Source organism: Ascaphus truei, chromosome 2 (assembly GCF_040206685.1).
Source record: "Ascaphus truei isolate aAscTru1 chromosome 2, aAscTru1.hap1, whole genome shotgun sequence".
NCBI classification, from domain to species: domain Eukaryota; kingdom Metazoa; phylum Chordata; class Amphibia; order Anura; family Ascaphidae; genus Ascaphus; species Ascaphus truei.
Window position 1 is genome coordinate 448,462,609 of NC_134484.1, and position 23,944 is coordinate 448,486,552.

General features: G+C 41.8%; 1 protein-coding gene across 1 annotated transcript in view; it reads left to right on the forward strand.

The window, feature by feature from the left end:
- Positions 1-23,944, forward strand: part of ACVR2B (activin A receptor type 2B) — a 164,931-nt gene that overhangs the window by 120,518 nt on the left and 20,469 nt on the right. Inside the window, exons 4-7 of the mRNA XM_075587908.1 lie at positions 7,273-7,427; positions 10,387-10,530; positions 13,864-14,007; positions 19,811-19,959. Coding sequence (XP_075444023.1) covers positions 7,273-7,427; positions 10,387-10,530; positions 13,864-14,007; positions 19,811-19,959 — 592 coding nt within the window. The remainder of the gene's footprint in view (positions 1-7,272; positions 7,428-10,386; positions 10,531-13,863; positions 14,008-19,810; positions 19,960-23,944) is intronic.

The following is a 23,944-nucleotide window of genomic DNA, read 5'->3' on the forward strand; positions in this document are numbered from 1 at the left end:
AAGCTATATTAAACTAAACTAATGCTTAATAAAGGGTACTATTATATCAAGGAAAAACATGAACAAGGTGGATTAAAAAAGTAGCTGTGTTGCAACTAATTTATATACAAAAAAAAGTTAAAAATAAAAACCTCTAGACATGATTAAAAAAATGTGCAAGAAAAGTAAATTTAAAGACATATTACACATACATACTGCATAACACAGATTGTGTACCTAAATCATATCATAACACAGATAGGTACACAATCTGTGTTATGCAGTATGTATGTGTAATATGTCTTTAAATTTACTTTTCTTGCACATTTTTTTAATCATGTCTAGAGGTTTTTATTTTTAACTTTTTTTTGTATATAACTTAGTTGCAACACAGCTAGTTTTTTAATCCACCTTGTTCATGTTTTTCCTTGATATAATAGTACCCTTTATTAAGCATTAGTTTAGTTTAATATAGCTTTATTTCGTTTAAATATGCTTGTCCAGTTAGCAGCAATGTATTTTGTTCTGCTGGAATGGTCAATAAAGCTTTGTTATTGTGTTCCTATGTTTGCCCACATCCAAAATGGCCACACTGCCTTTGGTACTTCCTTTTGCCCTTAGATCGGCACTGAGTCGCTCTGTTATGACGTCATCAGGTTCTGATTTTTGGCGCGAAATGGCCCACAGGTAAGAGGGTATATAATGGATGTTATCACATTGTGTTTTATCCTTGAAAAAGAACGCTGCGACGTTCGAAATGCATTGGATGGGTCTTTTGCCACATTAAAGTGCCCTTTTAATCATTTTTTTGTTCTAGTTTTTTCCTGCTCCGTTTGTGCTGGTGCGCTTTTTGGTCTCCCTTTTCCCTGTATTGCATTGAGTAGCTGCACAGCTTGCCTGCCTGCCCTACCAGGATGTGAGTATTTGCATATTTTTCAGGGGAACCTGCCAATGAGACATATGGTGAGTGGGTTGCACCACACACCACCTGTCTTCAGGAGGATAGTACCCATTATATGACACAATAGGTACTATATCAATTGTTAGTACCCTGGTACAGTGGTCTGGCTTATTATCATTTTGAGATATACCTGCATTTGAGCGCTTCAGCTATTTTCCATAAGACCAAAGTTGACATGGCTCTACAGCCTCACCTTACTTCATCAGTGGACTTCAAAGAGCCTGTTCAGAGAGGCCCTGGGATAACTTTTATTTGACACAACGCAGGAGAGGAAACACACCGCTCACTTAATCAACAATGTCAGAGTTAATTTAAATTCACATGTGTCATAGTTGTGACACAAATGGGTGCTACCTATGTACTTGAAGTTAATAGTATTAACAATTGAATGAAGATGTGACAAAGTCACAAAGTCACCCACAGAAAGTACATTTGTGGTGCACCACAAATGTACTTTCCGTGGGTGACTTTGTGACTTTGTCACATCTTCATTCAATTGTTAACTTTTATTTGATAAGTGCCTTTGAATTCTGCATGGAAAACAGTTCTTTGCAGCCTGGTGGCGTGAAGCGTGCGGGACTGAAACCAAAGGTTGGCATGTGAACTCTCTACGGCAGGTTTAAATTGAAAGACCATTAAAATAAAATAAGTGGCTGCGAAACCAATTGGAAAGTAGTATGGCCATCTGATTAAAAAGCATCACATTGTGTTCACTTTCAAATGTGTTAGTTTAGGGACAAAACTTTAAGATTATGAGACGATGAAATGAGCAGATAGCACTGCTTCACCAGAGAAAATAAAGTCCATCATAAACCTTTTCTTAACGAACGCGAGACACTGTCATTAAAAAGGGTGCGATTCATTGCTGCTCTTTGGCATTTCTCAAACCAAGGCTGTTCTTCGGATGACCTTGAGTGGTGATCCAAACAAAGGAAAAAAGATTCATTAAGAAAGTGCTCTTCAGGTGTTCATGGTATTTTCCTAAATGTTTTGATGCACGATTGGTAAAAATGGTGCTTCTTCTACAATTTGTGATGCCATCAAATCTGAGCGCATTACTGGAACAATTTTTTCCTGATTGGTGCCCACTGGCATGCAATGGGTTAAGCTCCACCCCATAGCTGAGATAGGACGGAGTACTTCTACCTGTGGGAGGACCATAAATGGCTCCACCTCTCCCCCCAGTAGTCTTTTACTATCCTATATAGCTGAGGTAGCCTTTTGTTTTGTTTGGTAAAAAGAGTGGGTTTACCGGACTACTTCAGGAAGTCTAACCAGGGTAGTTTTTGCCTCTGTCCCTCTGAAGCCCGGGGGGCGCTTTTGTAAAGCGCTGTATACATTGTGGGCGCTTTTAAAATTAATATTTACACTCCTACATACACACTGACTCGCACACACACTCTTACATCACAAACATTCAGGGACCATTTAACATCTAAAGTCATAAATCGCATACTGCAGAGGGGGGAGGGACAGGCTTCACCCACAGATAACATTCCAGGCTGCCCTGTTTGAAAATAAAAAATGTTCTTGCTTTATCCATTGTAACATCGCCTTGTTTTTGTGTGTGTGTGTGTGTGTGTGTGTGTGTTTGTGTGTGTGCGCGCGTCTCATTTATGTATTACTGCAGCCTTTAAACCGCCAAAGGCTGTGATTACAGCCGAAACGTTGGTTCGTTTGGCACAATACATTTCCACTTTAGTGAAGTCTGTGTGCCTGTATCACTCCTTTCCCATATTGTTTGGATGCCCATACCTTGGCAGAAACGTGTTTTATCAGGATAGTCCTTGAGTCTGTTTTCACCGCTCAAAGAATGTTTTGCTTTATCGAAATATGGCTTCTGTGGTCATTTATTCTAGAACTCTCACTTGTTTTTGGCATTGCTATGGCAAGTCCCATTGGTGCTCACTGCCAGCATCTAGGACAATTAGCCGTGGCTGTTTAGCTGCGACTCTTCAGCCACAGCAATTTCACTGATGTGACATTTGGCCACCAGGACAGTTTGCCACCGCAGGAAATGTATCCCCTACCCTCTTATCAAAAGAGCCGTAACCTATACTAAAAAAACTTTAACCACTAATCCAAACGCTAATTTTCCTAGACGCAACACTTACCTCGGAGCCAACTATCCCTCTGCAGCTGAAGGATCCTGGCGAGACGGCTAATAGTCCCTTTCCACACTGCTATGGAGACAACCGAAAAGAGACCATTGTTATGTCTTGCCATCGTTTTCTTTTTCTGGAAAGTTCATCCATGGCCGTGCACACCACTCCCCTCCCAATTAGTTATTGTTGTCGATACTATAATATGGCTAGATAATACTTTTCCGCTTTGGTATCACAAGTCTACCTGGAGAGGTGGAGCTATTTATGATCCTCCAGTTGAAGTTTTCTGTCCTACCTCAGCTATGGGGTTGAGCTTCACCCATTCGTGCGCACTGCCATGGATGGACTCTCCAGGAAAAGCAAATTATGACAAGGTGTCCCCCCCCCCCCCCAACAGATCAGGTTTTCAGAATATCCCTGGTTCAGCACAGGTGGTTCAGTCTTTGACTGAGCCACTGATTGGGCCATCTGTGCTGAAGCAGGGATAGTCTTAAAACCTGGTCTGTTGGGGTGTCTTGAGGACTGGAGTTGAGAACCCCGGTCTTCAGGAATGAAAACAAAGGCGTTTTAGATACCAGTCTATTGAGTATTGCGCCATTCACTATACCCACCTCTGCTTGGGAGCTCTCCCACACATTCACTGCAGTAGAATTGTATTTATTTATTTTTTCATCTACTTAATCTTTCTTATTCAAGTAGAAGTGCTCAGGTTCTTCTGTTCTCTTTGCCAGCCTAGTCTTCTATTATTAGAAGTTTGGTGTCATAAGACATTCCGTGGTTCCCAAAGTGCTTTTACTTCTTTTTTTCACCCTTGAATCCCATTCTACTGGAGTCATCCTCATAGCACTATTTTTAACTAACTTCCCACCATCTTTCTAGCACTATGTTTAACTAACTTCCCACCATCTTTCTGTTATTTAAGTGGGTGGCAGCTTTCTGGCAGACCCTGACAGGAATAAACAAGTGTCCCATGTCCATTTATAACTCTACCACCAGTAAGATACATTGTTGTTTGCTCACTGCTGCAATCCTCAATACTGTACTGTACTTAATACTTTTAAGAAATGTATAAAGTATTGTAACATTACTTACAAGTATAAGCCAGCACTTACAGCTCATTTTATGGCAAACACCAATGGAGCTGTCCCCACAATTGTGAAGCTTTTCTCCCTTTTGTTCTTTTAGGATTCAATAAATCCTTGATCTTTTCCCCAAGAACAGCAATTTTGTGATATCCTAGTGAGGCTTAGGCCAGAGGTTGGTAGGATGGGGATTATTTTTCACATTTCTCATACCCTGTAGCTCACATAATGTCTTGTGTGCTGCTGTATGGCGGAAAAGTCCTTTATTTTGGGATCACGCCAAGAACGCAAAGCAGACTGCCATAAATCTAACTGTAGTGAGTCTTCTTAAATCCCAGCACACACAATCTCTCAGGAAGCTGCAGTGTCACAGGCGGTAGGCGATTTGTCAACATTGGTGCCAATGTAGGATGCACCATAAGCAAAATATCTCATATAAAATATATATATATATTTTTTTTAAATAAAATTATGTAATTGATGTAAAATACATATGTAAGAATGTTTTAAGAGGTTTTACACTTTGCATGCAAGGTTATCCCATCATACTCCTTCATTGAGGTAGATGGAGAAATGTTTAACTCGTGGAAACTTTCTATAATGCTCAAAAGCCCTCCTGCTTAAATAAGAGCAAGTGCTTAATTTGTTTTTTTAAATGCATTGTTTTCATCTTTAGTATAAAGTTCTTCAAACTTCAGTTTTGGTTTTTCTTACATTTATCTATTATTATTATTATTATTTATTTATTTATTTTAATCTATGCCATTAGAATAGGCAAAAATATTGATCTAAAATCGGTTTATGTGAAACAGTTACGCTTTGTTCCAGGCGTCAGTAAAAGCATTGGTCTAGTTTAAAACATAGTCAACATTCTGAACGCAAGTTAAAAGGTCCTATACACATCACGTTAAGGCATTTATCACAGTAATGCTGTACGATGATACCATAAATCTTTCTATACCTGCTCTGCACTATAGATAATGTAATTAAATGTAGAGCATGGAGTCTTAAAATGTGCATTTGAAGCTATTTTGATTTGTAAGGAGAGCAGTTTGTAATATAGATATAGAAATATTGATGTAGAGGTATCTGTACCGTGTTAGACGTGCTTAATAATTAAAAATGAATAGACGATACTGTTCTGTGGCTAACGAAATGCATTTATTTGTGCGAGCTAGCGAAATACATTGATCTCTTCTTCCGGCGGTATTATAATGAATAAAGCAAGCAAGGTTTAACTTGGATAACATTCCAAGATGCACTTGTTTTTGTGACTGAAACCTATTTCCCCCTCCCCCCCCCCCGTGCAGTATGCGATTTATGACTTGAGGTGTTAAATAGTCCGTGTGTGTGTGTGTATTCATTTATAAAGCACCCACAGTGTATATAGCGCTTTACAAAAGGTGTGTGGTGAGTGTATACCAATGGTGTGGGTAGGTGTGGAAATGTATGAGGGTGTGGCATTACTAAAAGTGTGTGTAGATACTATGTGGTCCCTATTGGTATATAGGCATGGAATTACATAGAGTATTTGTATGTGTAAGAGGCAGCTGTGTGTGTGCAATCATATAGTGCAGTATGTATAGACATGGCCTTTAGCACTCATGGGAAGAGAGTTCTCTTGTCAGTAGTGACTCATGAAACTGCGGTCTTGGTTTAGGCCAACACTAAGTGTTCTAACAGTTGCCAAGATACCAAAAAGTGATCTCCTTGAATACAGACAGAAAGAGACAGGCGACAGGGTACCTTTGGTGGTCACATATAACCCACACCTAGAATCCCTACGCAAGATCGCCAAGGAACTACAACCCATTCTTAAGGAGGATACAAGACGGCAACAGGTCTTCCCTGAAACACCCTTATCATACAGACAACCTCATAATCTCAAGAAAATTATGGTCATACGTAAAGTATTCAACACTACAACTGAATGCGGGACAAGACCATGCCAGGACGCAAGATGCAAATTCTGCGCAATGCTCCACACAGTGGGCACAATACAAATACCACACAGGAATCTGGAGTACAAAATCAGAGGAAGGTTCACCTGTTCCTCCAGCAATGTCGTGTACCTTATCATATGCATGAAATGCCCAGGGGGCTGCTACTACATAGGTGAGACGGGACAGGGGCTAAACAAGAGAATGAATCTGCATCGCCACAGCATCTCACGCAGAACAACAGACAGTCCTGTCGGCGAACATTTCTCTGATTCTGGCCATAAGATGAACGATCTGAAGTGGGCCATACTCAAAGGTAATCTTAGAGCACCGAAAGAGAGACGGTTGCATGAGTACAAATGTATGCAACTGTTCGGGACATTTAGCAGTGGTCTAAACCGAGACCGCTGTTTCATGAGTCACTACTGACACGAGAACTCTCTTCCCATGAGAGCTAATGGCTATGTCTATACACACTGCATCTTACACATACAAATACTCTGTAATTCCATCCCTATACACCAATAGGGACCACATAGTATTTACACACACTTTTAGTAAAGCAACACCCTCTTACATTTCCACACCTACCCACACCATTGGTATACACTGCCACTCCACACACCTTTTGTAAAGTGCTGTATACACTGTGGGCGCTTTATACATACATACACACATACACACACACACACACATACACACACACACACACACACACACACACACACACACACACACACACTCTTATTGCATACTGCACAGGGGGGAGGGATAGGTTTCAGTAACAGATAACATTCCAAGATGCACTGTTTTTAAGCTAAATCTTGCTTGCTTTATTCATTGTAACACCGCCGAATGAAGAGATCACTGTATGTTGAAAGCTCGCACAAATAAATGCACTTTGTTAGCCACCGCACGGTATAGTCTATTAATTTATATATATATTTATATAATCTATCTCTCTATCTCGTATTATTTTTACTGCACTATGGAAACGCTGTTGTGCTCTTAAATTCTCAAATGTTACTGGCAGATTACTGAAATTCTGATTTTTGTTTTTGGTGAATTGACTTATTTGCTTAGCATTGTTCTCATGTGTCTACAATGCTAAAATTGTCATACAAAAAGTTTTATTCTGTATAGGATTTCCATGTAATTTTATTGGTTAATTTGCTCTACTTACTATTTTTTTTTTTTTTTTTAAGAAACCTTTGATCCAAAGCCACAACAAACATCATCGCCACTCAACATTTTGGTATATTCCCTCCTTCCTATTGCTGGTCTCTCCATGGCCATTCTGTTGGCATTCTGGATGTACCGCCATCGTAAGCCTCCCTATGGGCATGTTGACATAAATGAGGTAAGTTTGACACTACAGAGGCGCAGGTTGATGGTGACTTGCCAACGTTTACACGGCGCTGAGACTGGGAATTTCATACGAGTTCATCCGCCCCATAACACATTGCTATTTAACACTCCCTTTTCCAACCTTTTCAATATCCTTTGTCAGGGCTTTTCAACTCCAATCCTCAAGACCCACCAACGGATCAGGTTTTTGGGATATCCCTGTTTCAGCAGGGGGGGTTTTGAGGACTGGAGTTGAGAACCCCTGCTTTATGTCCCAACTACAGGGACACCAGGCATCAAAAGCGCTCATACAGAGAGCGCGCCGGTGACTGGTTTTTATTCGGTTACAAGGGGAAATGTTTATCAACATCAAGGGATGAATTCTGCATCTTGCGTTTTTGTTAACGATTATCGAGCTCCTGTTTATTCTTTCAGTTGGAGAGCAGTAGGGAAGGAAGAGGCACATGCTAGAAATGATAACTCTATAACAAAGGGGTCTCTTCCCCAGAATGATAAGGCTGAGGATGTCTGCAACTCATGTCACGTGCAGAAATAAAAGGCTACTCAAGGAGAGGAGAAAGGGAGCAAGGAGGGGAGGAGCCAGAGGGATGCGTAGGCGAACAGGGAGTGTAGTGTGCAAAGCGAGGGGAGGAGAGCATGTAAAGAGGAGCAGGGCATGATGGTGGGGAGGAGAGACAGCAACGTGTTACAGGGAGGGGTGAAAACAAAGAGCAATGTTTAAGTAATATCCTTTTAAGATCTGCTAGATCGGCGTATGTTACGCCAAGTACAGCGAGCTGTTTTTTTTTTTTTCCCAAAAATTATTTTACCAGGAAAAGCATTGTTACCTCTCGTTTTCAAGGATGTCCTGGGTACACAATAATCATTTCTCAACATAAGTTACAGACATGTTTACAGTATGAAACAATCAAAGTCTTAAAGAACTTTGAGAGAGACTGGTAAATTGTTGAAGAATTGGGGTGTTCGGTAAGAGAAGGAAACATTACTTATAGCAAAATAAAGTGTTGAATTTTTTCATAGATTCAGTAAAGGTTGTGATAACTTTAAGTACTAGGTTTCTTCGTGTAATATACAGCTGAATAAGGAACCTGTGAGGTTTCGAAAGCTCTATGCACTAGAACTTAATTTATGCAAAACTTTAATGTTGGTCCACTAAAAGGTATAGTGACTTACATCAAATCTTTTGTCCTGACTACTAGTATTTTAACATCTACTGAATGTCATGTAGGGCACACCTGTGAGCACGTGACCTGCATAGGGGACAAGGGTTAATACACATTTAACTAGCTGACCCACTTTTCACCTTCCGCAAAGATCCCTCAAATGAGTAATATCTCCCCTCAATCCGTCCCAATATACGCTTTGTCACGGACAGCGCACTTGTGAGCATGTGGCTTAGATATGCAACCAGGGCTAATACACACAGCTACTCTATCCAACTCGCCTTTCTCCTGCGCATGGTACTTTCAATGAGTTAATATTTACTTCTTACTTGATTGTGATCATATCTATACGCTGCCAACACCCAATAAATATCAAATATTTAATTTGCAGAGTTTTAGGTCCCCTTTTTATAGAAAAAAAAACACTGACGCACCATATTGATTAAAATACTTTATATTCCCCACCATTTTTATGACCATCAATTTCTGAGAAAATATCAAGAAAATATTGCACAAGTCGTGAATTTACTGGGGGAGGGGTGGGGGGGAAGGGGGTGGGATAAGCTGAACCCTTGACCACAACGAATTTAAATCAATATAGTATTTGTCCTTTCATAACATTTAGTTAACCAGACTTTTAGAATTATAATTAATAATAATTGCATGTTCTTGTGTAGCGCTGCTAGTTTTACGTAGCGCTTTACAGAGACATTTTGCAGACACAGTCCCTGCCCCGTGGAGCTTACAATCTAGGTTTTTTGTGCCTGAGGCACAGAGAGATAAAGTGACTTGCCCAAGGTCACAAGGAGCCGACACCGGGAATTGAACCAGGTTGAAACTCGGTGCCAGTCAGTGTCTTGACTCACTGAGCCGCTCCACCTTCTCTTGGTCAAGGATTCAGCTTATCCCACCCCCTCCCCCCCAATAAATTCACGACTTGTGCATAAATATTGATTGAATTAGATATTTTCTCAGAAATAGATGGTCATACAAATGGCGGGAAATATAAAGTATTTTAATTAATTATTATTTAGAGAGCTTACTAAAGGTCTTACTGTGTGTTTTCATTAAATTGGAACTCCAGTAAATGGAGCTCAATTAACTGCAGCTTTAATTCTTAGTCTTAATTGACAAAAACAAGGCTACATGGTGTATGCCTGACGTTTTATCACTTTACTGAAGTAAGGGCCCGGTGTAGGAGTCGTTCATCAAACTCGACAGTACCATAACTGACATGAATTGCAGAGGACCAAGTTGCCCGTGTAAGCTTGCCAACACGAACGTGAGAGCAATTTGATACTGTACATCTAACATTCCATTCTGTTTTGATCAGCTTCTACGGTAACAATCTGAAACCGTTCAAAAATATCTCATTTAACAATTGTCGTCTTCTTTCTCTGTCCTAATCAGTCCAAATCCCTTAGCAGCCATCAATCCCGGAGAAGAGTTTTTTTTTTTTTTTTTTTTTTTTTTTTAAAGGCTTCTTAGGGAACTCTTACGTAAGATCACCACCCTAGTGAATACTTTGTAACACAGCCTGTATCACTCACTGCGGCATGGTTACCTCATTTAGGTCTGATCTCTATTAATGAAGGCAATATGTATTCTGCATCACACACACGTATAAAGAGGTCACGTATACTTCAGCCACTGGTTTAGGGTTATTATAGATGACCTATATTTATGCACCATGATCTAATTAGAGGCTTGTTCTGTTCCAAGAAGCAGAGGTCATTAGAAGTAGCAGTGCTCATAATAGAATCTGACCTTATTTTCCGCTCTTCATAGGATGCTGGGCTACCACCTCCCTCTCCTCTGGTTGGACTGAAGCCTTTGCAGTTACTGGAAATCAAGGCAAGGGGCCGCTTTGGTTGTGTTTGGAAAGCACGGCTGATGAATGATTATGTAGCAGTGAAAATCTTTCCTATTCAGGTAAGGCGACTGGCATACATCTGAATAAGTATGTTTGAGGATCCAAGTGAAGGGGAATCTTGGGCAGACAAGATGTAAAGTAGTCCTGTGGTAGACAGTCTGAGAGAGCAAAGGCAAAACTTAAAGAGAAAGTTCCTTGTATGATCAAAGGGAAATAATGGCAGTAGCATATTTCATGGATATATATACATATATACATTTATACATATATACATATATATATATATATATATATATATATATATATATATATATATATATACATATATATCCATGAAATATGCTACTGCCATTATATTATATATAAAAAATTATATTTCAATATTAACCACATGCTTTGGCTTGTTTTTATTATCTTTGCTTAAGTTATTTTCTGATAAGAATTTTTGGAAATATATATACGGGTAGATTGTTGATCCACACTTTGTTTCTAGCATAATTAGTTAGAACTAGTCTTGGCAAGCGCAAAACCCAGTCCCACGGCTATCTACCCATTTTGCTCTATAATCTATCTCTATAATCTATCTCTCTATAATCTATCTCTCTCTATAATCTATCTCTCCCTATAATCTAGCTCTCTCTATAATCTATCTCTCTCTATAATCTATATCTCCTTAAATATACAACATTAAACAAAGATGAGCCCCAACGCACATCCAATATCACACTTTATTTTAGTTAATTTATTGGTGTTTTTTTCTCATTAGTATGGGTCTTTTAGTTCAATATTTTGACCTAAACAATGATATAGTCAAAACCATGGTGTGCAGATAACTGAATGAAATAAAAAGAAACAACTTGTTTTGCCTCCTCCTAAGGGCTGTCCCTTAACCCTTTTTGAGTGCTGGAGGGACCGTGGAACCAGTGACATAGCCCCTCCGGCACTCGCACTTACGTTACCCCTCCATCTGGCTAAAGAGGAGAGGTGTCCTCCCCCCCGCCCCCACCCCGTTGCCCTTCAGTGACAGATCACGTTCGTGCAGAGCACAATCCCTCCTAGAGAAAAGAGCCAGGTCTTAAGTACGCAGCTTCTATGTCATGGGGCCCCTGGAGTGACAAACTATGAAGTAGTAGCTATGTCCATAGGGGGCACGCAAAGGGATAAAAAATAAACCTGTACCGCAGAAATCTGTGGGGGTCGTTTTAATTCGTTACATGACCTGAAATGCCGTAATCTTGGTTCGGGTGGACACAAGGTGGCCATGGGGGAAAGGGGAGGGGGGCAGACTTGGTCTAGCAGCCAACAGATAACTGGGTGTCACTGGGAAAAGCGCCAGCATTCTAATCCTCATACAGCATTATCTAATTGTATTTGAGAATGCAAATTCTAGTTCTTTTTTCTTTCTTTCTTTTTTTTTTTTTTTTTTTTTATAAAAAGTATGCTGAAGTGCTTAATAAATGGCATGAAGTAGAACGGGGTGTTTTCTCATTGAAAGCAAATCAATAGTTGTCTCTTACTGAATATATGCATTGTTTATTTGTTTTGATATTGAGCTGCATGATTCAGATCTCAACCACAAATGTCAACTGCTTTGCTGTGTAAAGATTGTTTTTTTTTCTCTCTCTCTCTCTCTCTGATTTATCTTTCCTTAAATTCTATATCTTACAACAAAGACTATTCTTATTGTAGTGCAAGGCATAGAATCACATTTCTTGAGGAAGTTCTAAAGAGGCGGTGGGCTGTGCTTTTTTGCTTGCCAATCTCTTCTTTAACTTTCACAGCGGATGTCAGACTTGTTAACACATTGTGACTAAAGATGTCTTGAAAAGGAACATATTACAGATCCGTGTAGAAAATGGAGTAACAGACAGCACCAAATAATAATGTCAACCACAAGCTCAATAATGATTACATAGGTGCAAGGGGAATTCCTTAAAACCCTTCAAGAATAACAATTCAAACAATAGTGGGGTCCCGGCACTCGAAGGTATACAAAAAAAGCTAAAACCAAGAGTTTTGAAAAAAAATGCAAAAGTTTATATACAAGTAATGAAGCATACACTGTTGGACACTATATAAACAATAGCGGTCAATCCAGGTAATATAAAAGTGATAAAGCATACACTGTTAACGGTTATATACAACAATAGCAGTTAGCCTAAATAGGTTATGCAAAGAAATGACCAGCACACAGCATATGTACAAGAGAGACTATGGAGGATGAACCTAATATATGCACAGCACATTGCAGTCACAAACAAGAAAAAGGTGAGGGGGGAAAACTAAACTACCAGTATTGGTACCGAACTAATGTAAAAAAACAAAAAGGGTAAACACCACTCAAAAAACAGAAAGGAAAAACAACCAAATAAATGAACAAGTAAGCACAAAGGGGCAACGTTTCAGGGAAATTCCATAGTCTAACTTGTACATATGCTTTCTGTGCGCTAGTCATTTCTTTGCCAAGTCTATTGGACTAACGGCTATTGTTGTATATAACAATTAACAGTGTATGCTTTATCACTTTCATATTAACTGGATTGATGGCAATTGTTTATATAGCGTCCAACATTGTATGCTTTACTACTGCTATATAAACTTTTGCATTGTTTCAAAACTCTATTGGTACTCCCTTTCTTTGTATACCTTTTTTGTGTGTGGGGACCCCACTATTGTTTGGGATATTACAGATCCATCTCATTTTGGTTTTATTCATTCTAAGAAAGTTAACATTTGCAACAATAACGATAACTCGGTAATACGATAACTCGGTAATACCGTTGGATGCAGGTGGATAGATTTTACCATAACTTTCTGAATAGCAATCCAAAAGCATAGTGAGTTATTTCTATAATACAGTAGAAAGTTTGCAGTGCAGTACTGCTACCTTCTAACAAGAATTGGATTATTCTTGGAAAAGGCAACAATTTGCCACCGTGCACTTATTGCTGCTTTCATTAGCATAAAAATAAGAGCTCTCGCATTGATTCGATTGTGCTGTATTTACAGCAGTTAAGGTTGAGTTTCTACGTGTTCTTGGCGCCTCACCAGTAGACCAAACGTGCGAGGTAAGGATGGCTTGTAAATAAGGGAGTGCGGCACTGATTGGCGTGTTATCGGCAAGATCCGCCATGGATTCTCTGGCTAAAGTTCTGAAAATGGGGTTAGAAATTAAATTCTGTTATGTAAAGCCTCTATTCTGTTCTTTAAACACGCTATAACAATTTGGAAAAGTGCACAAGAAAGTGCTTTGTGGTAAAAAAAATATATAAAATAAAACCTTGGTTAAAGTAGATTCATTTAATTACATTTGTGTTTCAAAACCAGCCAATATTTTGATTGCAGTGTTTGAAGGGCACAGTAATTTATACAGTACCTCTCTGCTCTTATAGGATAAACAGTCATGGCAAAGTGAGAGAGAGATTTTCAACACCCCGGGAATGAAACATGACAACCTCTTGCAGTTTATTGCAGCGGAGAAGAGAGGATCTAACCTCGAGATGGAACTGTGGCTCATCACAGCTTTTCATGATAAGGTATGTCTGGATCGAGTCTTTCTTTAAACAATCCTGGGTAACATTTTGTTATTTTAATCTCAACTAATTTGGGGGCGGGGGGCGCCCTTGCCAGTTGTTGGGACCTACTGGTTCAGGAGCAGCAGAGCCCGGGAATGGACCGGCTGTTTCACCAGACACACAGGGGAAACAGCAAGATTTGTGCGCGCGCTCAAGTACATTTAATGAAACACTGCGTGGCAAATGTCAATTAGATTGAAAACCCTGAAATAGTGGCTTCCCTTCTCAGTGGGTGAACAATAAACAGTAATGTATGGGTCTTCTTTTTCTTCATTTTTCCCAAAATAATAATCTCTTCAGAGATATAGCAGGGATAAATCTGGCCGGGGTCACTCCCCTATAACCTCACAAAGAAATAGTTCTCAGGATCTAATCTTCAATAAGACACCTGTGGAGGTAGGGGTAGCTGGGGAACCTTATAAAGAGAAATCCCAGCTATTTACCCCTAAAAAAAAAAAAGTGTAACTTGGCTGTCCTAGTAAGATTTCATCCAGCCAAATGTCTGTAATATCTGGGGAAGAACAGGGAATGTTTAAATGTAACCCATGTCTGTAAGTATGTATTTCAAAGCATGTATTCTTTTATTCCTTGGGACAATCCTTCCGCCAGTTTAGAAAGCCGGCATTGTCTTATGATGTGATTTGGGCTAGCTGTGTGTAATTCTAAGTCCTGTCTTTTACATAATTACCTTATGTCTGTATTTATGCATGTGTTAGCAATTCCTCCCAGATTAGATACTTGGTATTGTGTGGTGATGGAATTCACATGTCAGCCCTGCAAATGTAAACGATGTTATGTGCCTGTTCCTATAATTTCTATGGAGGGAGTTTCTGTAATCCATTTAGCTGAACTGTTCCATAGAAAAGATATGATCAGAACAAAGGCACTACTTAATAGAGTCCGTTACTAGGTCTGAGCCCCAGGCACTGTTTTTCTTGGCTGGCTGCCCTTGCTCAATGTTAAAAGATAGCCACCAAGGGGTATATAAGGAGCACTGCTGCTCAGAGCAGGAGACTAAGGCTAAGGCCCTGCTCCCAGAGTCAGCGCACCCGCACTGCTGACAGGCGGTGCGCTGAGATACACAGACCGCGATATGCGGTCTGTAGGGAGCCGGAGCGGGAGGTGGGCGGGTGGTGGGCAGTTTGACAGGGAGGGGGGGCGTGGCTTGAGCGGAGGGACCCACTACTCTCCCCCCCCCTCCCTCCACGGACTCGGGCTGGAGCTGGAAAGTAAGTTTAAACACACACACGCAGGCACTCATTCATACACACACACACACACAGGCAGGCACTCACGCACTCATACACACACACACACACACACAGAGGCAGGCACTCACGCACTCATACACACACACACACACACACAGACAGAGGCAGGCACTCACGCACTCGGGCACACACATACACACACAGACAGGCACTCACTCAGACAAACACACAGACAGGCACACACACAGAGAAAGGCACTCACCTGCTTTCACTCCACACTCCTCCCCGCTCCCCGAAGCCTCTCCTCCTCCCGAAGCCTCCCCTCCCCATTGGCTCACAGCCACACACGTCACGCGTCAACGCTAGGAAACACCATTCTCTGGTGTCTCCAGCGGCTGACGCGCCACAGCGTGTAGTCAGCTGTGCCGCCAGGGGGGACCGGGACCGGCTCGCGAGGATTCCCCTGCTGGTGGGGAACTCGCTACATTGCCGCCCGCGCCAACGAGCGCAGCGGGACCGAGGCCTAACAGGGATAGAGACCATCTGAGAGACACTCTGGGAAGGAGTGTGGAGTTTGACTGTGACCAGCTGGAGATACATGTCAGAGTGGCTGCTATGTGTTCAGCACTCTGATATCCTGAAGCAGAGAAGCGGACAGGGGAAACCCATTTGAAGTGGGTCCCTGCACCTAGGAAAGGTAGATCTTATTCCCCAGAACCCCGTAAGTGTGTATATTTTTGTATTCTTGTATGTTTCCGAGGTCTTAACCAAAATAAACCGCATTTTATTTCACTGCCTTTTTTTTGCCCTGTGATTGACCCCTTAAATATAATGGTGTTAAAAGACCTGGAATACCGTGACAACACCATTCACATTTGAGAGCATAATATACTCCCTGTTCCTTCAACCCACTCAGGGAGTGTCAGCCACAGTGGGTATAGGGCTCCTGTATAAAGTCCAGTGTAGTAAGAGAGGTCAAAGCAGCACACAGCCAAAGGGAGCCTGGGTCAGGGTCAATGCAAAAAATGTACTCTATTCTGGTTCATTGGATAAAAGGAGGCACAAGTACCCTCCTATGCGTTTCGTATCTGTCGGCGCTTTATCAAGGAGTGAGTACTCCTTTTATCCATGGAACCAGACTACAGTATATTTTTTGCATTGGCCCTGACCCAGGCTACTTTTGGCTGTGCGCTGCTTTGACGCTCTGACAGCTAATAGCAAGCTACAGACACAATTATTTGTACTGTTATTACTGGCACACAAAAAGAAGAGCAACCATGGTCTCTGCTTTAACACTTTCACTGCCCTATGTGCCTTTAATACATTAGCTATAAACAGAGTAGGTAACCAGCGCCAATTTGACACCCGTTCTGTATATTGTTGAAGCAGGAGGTGCACGTGGAGCCGGATGTCGCCCCCACAATATCCCAGAAACATTAAACATTTAGAAAAATCTCCACAGTGCACTCAAATTAGCAAAAAATAAGGGGGAAACTTACAATATTGTAGCACAGTGGTTGTCATACAGAGGCAAGGAAGAATAATAATAACTTAACTTCAGGTAGCGCTTTTTTTTCCCCAATGGTGCTTCACGATTACAGTATAACACGCTGTACGCAGCACATAGGATTGTTACAGACATGGTGCCGGCCCAGTTTGTGTATGATTTTGGTGCCTGAGGCACAGGGAGATAAAGAGACTTACCCAAGGCCGGAATGAGCCGATACCAGGAATTGAACCAGGTTCTCCTGATTCAAACTCCGTGCCATAGTTTAGAGTCTGTGTCTTTATTCACTGATCAATGTTTTGAGCTGTTAGAGCTTGAGAAAAAGCTGATGCAGCCCTACTCATCGCTGTTCATTGCCTCTGTATGACCATTGTGCTACAATAAATGTAATCTCTTTTAGTTGAGTGTTGTTTACATTGGACTATTTCGCCTTCAATATAATCCAGCTCCGCAAGAGAGGATCCGCAGGTTCACACTACATTGCACCACCCGCATAAATGTGTTAATGTCACGCAATGTGACGGGTTTTGGTTCATCATATTACCATGTGCCTCTAGTCCTTCAAACCACCCAACAATATGCAAAATATCACTTTGATAAACACTGCACTCTAATTACATTATATACATATACAAATATAGACATTGGTATAACTAACAAAAATGTAAAAAAAAAACACACGTACATTTCCATATATATGTGTATGTATGTATGTATTTGTGTATGCATGTGTGTGTATATATATTTTTCACACACACACCAAACACGTCAATAAAACCCATTATTGCTCTCTGACCAGAGACAATCCTGTCGGATGGGCTGTGCACTTTAAGGCAGCTATTCACATGTACTGTACTGCTGCCATAATCATCAAGGAAATTGAGCATTTAGAGCAGAGGGCAGCAGAGAAAATGTAAACAGAACATCCTTACATAAGCACTTTACAAATCGCCATACTTGCATAAGCTGCCTACAGTACAGTATAGTGATGCGTAAGGTGGCTTTTTATTTCTCCCGTAGCCTATTACTGCAATAACTTTTTTTTAATGCATTCTCTTAATGGTTTTCTATAGACAAGAATTTCAGGCATATGTCTGAAACTTGCACCACAGTGCTGTCTGAACACTCGCTTTATTATGTTTGTTCATATAAAGACAAAATGCACTATGCACTAAAGTGCAATAAATACAAAAAAGACACAGCGCACAACGCTCATAGTGCAATTACAAAATTATATTAACATAAACAAATTATTAGGTGAGTATTGTGCGTACATCAGTGCAGTTAAAACAAGCAGTTTCGGGATATGTTACCCAACGCCTCAAATGACTGGAACAGATGTCCTCACAGGGGTAGAATTGCTGATGGCTCTGCGGCAGGATTTCAGTAGTCACCAGTCCCTGATGAAGAAAACTGCGGTTTTCGAAACGCGTAGGACATTCTTGCTAACAGCTCTACCTTTCAACCAGTACCTTACTGCGCGAGCTGATAGACTGAACGGCGCCGAAATCGGCGACTCCCAGCGGTGACGTCATCCACTAGGAAGTGCTGCACACGGAGGGGAGTGAGAGTATTCAGCTGGTGTTCAGTCATTCTCAGAACAAACACTGTATGGGCCAGCAGCTCCCGTTCAACTCATGCTCTGGGGAGCAAGGACGCACAGAGGCTTTCCATCTGCCCTACTGAAATCCTGCCGCAGAGCCATCAGCAATTCTACCCCTGTGAGGACATCTGTTCCAGTCATTTGAGGCGTTGGGTAACATATCCCGAAACTGCTTGTTTTAACTGCACTGATGTACGCACAATACTCACCTAATAATTTGTTTATGTTAATATAATTTTGTAATTGCACTATGAGCGTTGTGCGCTGTGTCTTTTTTGTATTTATCTGCTAGCTCCAGGGGGTTCCTGAGCCCCCCCTTCCATCACAGCTGCAGACGCTCTGATCAAGGTCACGTAGTTAATCATTTAATTACTTTATTACTATATATCACGTATATATATTAGCTGCGCACTTTAATCTCCTGTTCACTAAAGTGCAATCAATGTGTCTCCAATTCCTGTGTGCAGTAAAAGTTGTTGTGATGTGGATGCGCTTATAAATGATTTGGGGTTTTATGCACACTGTGCAGTTGGGATATCGCTGTCTGTAAGGGATATTACCTGATTTGGCCCGCATTTCATATTTTGAAAAGCTTCATGCTATATTAGCAATAGCTCAACGTGAAATAATTTGATAACCTTGCACTTAAAGCAGCAATTCTCCCCTAGAGCTGAACAAATTATTCCTATTCTCAAGGTATTTAAGTGCAGGTAAAATCAAAGATGGCTGCCAGGGTTGTCCAATAGGAAGCGGTTATGTCATGCTCTGACATTGCAGCTTTCTGTTGGCTCTTGGGATTGAGGCTTGGATGTGGCCACGTTGATTTCCCGTAAAGGCGCCAGAAACACTGGCACATAAAAGATAACGATCTCGGAGGCCGGGGTTAAAAAAGAAATGCAGATTTTCTGCTGCGGCCTCACTTTTCCTGGAGGTGAAGCCCTTTACCAAACTGTATGAAAGAATCCCACAACAATACATCTCCAGCTCTTGAATAACCTTTTCTTTCTTTGTCAATCATTTAGAAGAGGAATATGCATTGCACTTTTGTATCACAAGGTTGCTTGTAAGGAAGCCTGTCTACTAACGGTTGACGTTGTTTGATCGTTCTTTCTTTTTCTGCCTTCTCTATAATCCCATCAGCTATTTTAATAGTTTTTTAGCGGTCACATTTTTAAAATGGAAGGGTATTTTCGTTCCGTATCATGACAGGTCCTCTACCGTGTGGCATGGGGATAACTGGCTGTAAGTAACTTGTCCTCTTCAATGTTAGAGATGCCAACACAATGAAAAGCAAGATCCTCCCCCCAGCACAAGCTCCCAGTAATGCTTCTGCTCTTGGACTTGATATTGTGCATGCGCTGTTCTATGAAGGTTGGCTAAAAAAACAAAAAAAATCACATCTCTTTCAAGTGATTTGATGGTTTTAAGTGCTATGTTTTGCAGGGCTCTCTCTCGGATTACCTGAAAGGAAACATAATAAACTGGAATGAACTCTGTCACATAGCAGAATCAATGTCTCGTGGGCTGGCCTACCTGCATGAAGATGTACCCCGTTGTAAAGGGGAAGGACACAAGCCTGCCATTGCTCACAGGTACGAATTAATCTGTACACCTCAACGTGTTCATAGAGATCCATTATGTGTTCGCCTAACCGGAATGAAGGGTAGGACATGGTGTGAACTGATTCAATAAGAACAAATACATATTTGACACACTTGGTTCAGATCATAACACATAGTTCCTCTGTTTAATTATCTCATCGTCATTTATTTTTTGAGTAAAAACGCATCTCCACTTAAGGGGACATCGCAATACTTTACAGTTTAACAATGCAACTGCATCTCATTTTAATTTGTTTGACAGGAAAAGCTAGAAGGAAGAGGTAAGTCTTACACCAAGTCCGAAACAGTGGTAGTGTAGATATATACCTGAGCTCTGAAGATGCCCACGAGAAGGCCTGCCCGCCCAGCGTAGCGTGCAGTACCCTTGGCACAGAGAGGCGGACCGCCACTGTGTACCTGAGATCGTAGCCAGTATCCCTCTGCATCTTCAAAAGAGACTGCAGACAGGCAGGCCCGTGACCATGCAACTTTTAAAGGCCATTATGGCCAACTTGAACTGAACCTAGAAGATTACTGGAAGCCTGTGTAGATTGCGTAAGATGGGAGTTATCTGCCCAAAGCGAGAAACACTTCTTGGCATCAGAGCTGCAGTGTTCTGCACAAGCTGGAGACTCCGCATCAGGCACACCGTTACTGTAGTCTTACATATAAGGCATTACTGTAGTTCAACCACATAGATACAAAGGCATGGACCAGTGGCTCAAGGTTCATAGATGACAGAAGTTTACACAAGCTCCAATTTAAAAAACAAAACAAAAATAAACACATGAACTTAACGACTTAGGCCTCTGGTCAAAGACGATGCCACGGTTACGAACTTGGGACATTGGCAGCGGCTGTACTCCATTGACTAGGGGCAGCTCACAAACCCACTGTCCCATACTTTGGTATCTTTTCGAACCCATAATCATTAGTTCAGGATTGAGCTTCAGCCAATTCAACTCTATCCATGCTGCCACCTCGTCTAGACACACAGTCCGTGTGGCAACAGGCAGCCCTGGAAAGAAACATAGATCTGGGTGTCATAAGCATATTAGTGGCACTTTAGAATGTAAAGTTATTATCCACAGATTTGTGTTTTGGTAATACATTGTGAGAGACACAGCTCAACCCCGTTATAGCGTGATCCCCTACAACACAGATCCGCTTATAACACGGTGTGAGCGTGTCGCCCGTTTTTAAAAGCTAATTTTTTTTTTAAAGCTTTATTGCTAATGGACGGATGGACACGCACATCACATCCCCCTGCCCATCACATCCCCCTGCCTGCATATCACCCCCCAACCTGCACATCACATCCCCCTGCCTGCACATCACCCACCCTGCCATCAACATCCCATCCCCCCTGCTCATCACCCCCCAGCCTGCACATCACCCCATTCTGCACATCCCATCCCCTTGCCTGCACATCACCCCTTCCTGCACATCCCATCACCCCTTCCTGCACATCACATCCCCCCTTCCTGCCCATCACATCCCCCCTGCCCATCACATCACCCCCCCTGCACATCTCATACCCCATACACACACCTTTCCCCCTCCCTCTCTGTACCACCGCCGGGGGGAGTCGAGAAGGGAGCTGGTTCCTGGCCGGGGACTTACACAGACAGCTGACATCCCGTCGCAGACTCCGTGAGATCCTCCCTCTGCTCCCATCCCCCCCCCCCCCTCGCAGACTCACAGTTTCTCTGCACAGGGCACAGCTGCTGCTGCAGATGCCAGGTAATGCTGTGTGGGGGTGCCGCTGCGACGCCGGCTTCAGGGAGTGCTGGGAGAGTTATCCCAGTTCACCCCCCCCCCCCCCTCCGGCAGACGCAGAATCCCTGATCACGGCAGCCATTTATTTATTTATTTTTTATCGCGATCCCGGTTATAACGTGGTCGTATCGGGTGGACCCTGAGGACCGCATTATAATGGGGTTCAGCTGTAGATATAGCAATGCAAAATATGTAAAGGACCATGTGGTCCATGTAGTCAGTTTGTGCACAAGATTTCAAAGGAAAAAGGTCAGTTCAAAGTTCTTGTAGCCGTATTGGTCCTGGAGAAAAGCACATTCTATGAACGTTGTAGTACCATTTAGCAGACCAACCTTCAAGTTCTTCACAGATACAATTCTAGATTACAGAGCTTTCACAATCTCATAGGTTTGTTCAAGTGTACTCGCTTAGCTTGAAGAAATCATGATGAATTCTGGGCCTCATGCAGAGAGCATCGAATTTTCAAATTGGCGAATTTCATAAAAAGTTGCTTTTTTGGAGAGTTTTATTCTCCATATGCAGAAATGTTCGAATTCTGCTATGTTTAACATGGATGCGTGTGGCGAGTTTAAATGGGAAAGATGCGCGCTTCAGAAATGTGTAAACAAAAAATCGCGCATTTTTTGTCCCCTTTACTATAGGCGGCGAGCGCCATCTTCTTGCCAACTTTTCCTGGCGCGGCAAAAATGAGAAAATCGCGCTATTTTCTTGGCGCGAACAGCCGCTACATGCCGTTCGTACCTCTCTGCATTCGGAGAATTTTAAAACTGGTGAGATGAAGGTTCTCGCCAGCCGCGCGGCGAGATTTTGAAATAGGAAAAAAAAATGGCGCGTTTTCCGTAACTCGCCATTTTCTGCAGTTTTCTGCGCGAAATTCTACAAAAAATGGCGAGATTTCAAATAACGATGCTCTCTGCATGAGGCCCTCTGTTTGCTAAAAGGTATCTCAACCGACACATAATCTGAAAGGAAAAACAATCTCAAACTTTTTCCAGAGAGGTGTCCCAGTGCTAATGACAGTCTTCGAAGCTGGCAAAACTCCTTTTCATCTTGGTTCCTTGGCCTTTTTTCTTCCAGTAGTATCCAAATTAGGTTGTAAAGAGAAGATACTTTGTCATTATAAAATTATGTGTTAATTGTTAGATCTGTAATGTGGTGAATTTAGGATCTTGGATACAAAAACCTGACTTTTTAAACTAACTAGAACAAACCAAACGTTTACTATATTTGTACTGAGAGCATCTACAGCACACTGCTAATTTGATATAATATGAGGCTCATTAGAGACCACATTTGCTGCTTAATGGAATGGTCTCCTGGTTACCAGCTTCAATTTAAGTGTAATTTATTTTGTGTGCGTGTTTGTCTAAGCATTTGTAGCACCTTGTCTCCCACCCTAAATTAGATCATGTAGCTACCGGTGTATTCTGGTGCATACCTGTGGGGGTAGAACAGAAGGCCTGAGATGTCGGCTATGATATAGGGAGACATCAGGACAGGCTCTCAGTGATGTTTTTCCGGTCAGTGCAGCGCCTCCAGCCCATGAGGATCCTGGTGCAGCCAGGATGAACCTCATAGGCAACTCTTCTTATAGTCTTAAACAGCAGACATCATACAGAGAGGATATAACTGGCTTTTATTAGTTCAGTACAGTCATCACAGGCTTCATTCCCAGAAGGCAGTACACCAGGCTTGAGGCCCTGAGCACCCCTCCACAGCATACATTACCCCTAACAGAGCAAGGCCTCAGCCCACTCCTGTCAAGGAGAGGCTCACTGCTGTGTACTCATAGCAGGGAGGGCAGCACAGAACTAACTCCCAGAAACACTTACTCTAACCTCCCAGGGGAGTGGCTTGTAAGCCGGCCTCCTATCAGTCATAGGCCCCCCTTGTAATACCAGGCTACTCCTGAACTGTGTTAGGTAACACACATATAACAATACAACCAGACCCTGCAGGGTTTTCTCCCAACACAGCCCTCTCTTTACTGGGACTTACACTGCTTGGGGTGGGCAGAGAATTAGTAGCCTAAGGCACCTTGGCTACACATTTATTTCAGAATTTCTAACATTAATTTATTGAGCCCTAACCGTACGCACCAATGACAAGATATTCAGAACTATACTACTGTAGCCTCCTTTTATTACTGGGGTCATGAGACTTCATCTTGTTTCTGAACATTCTTGCATGGCATACA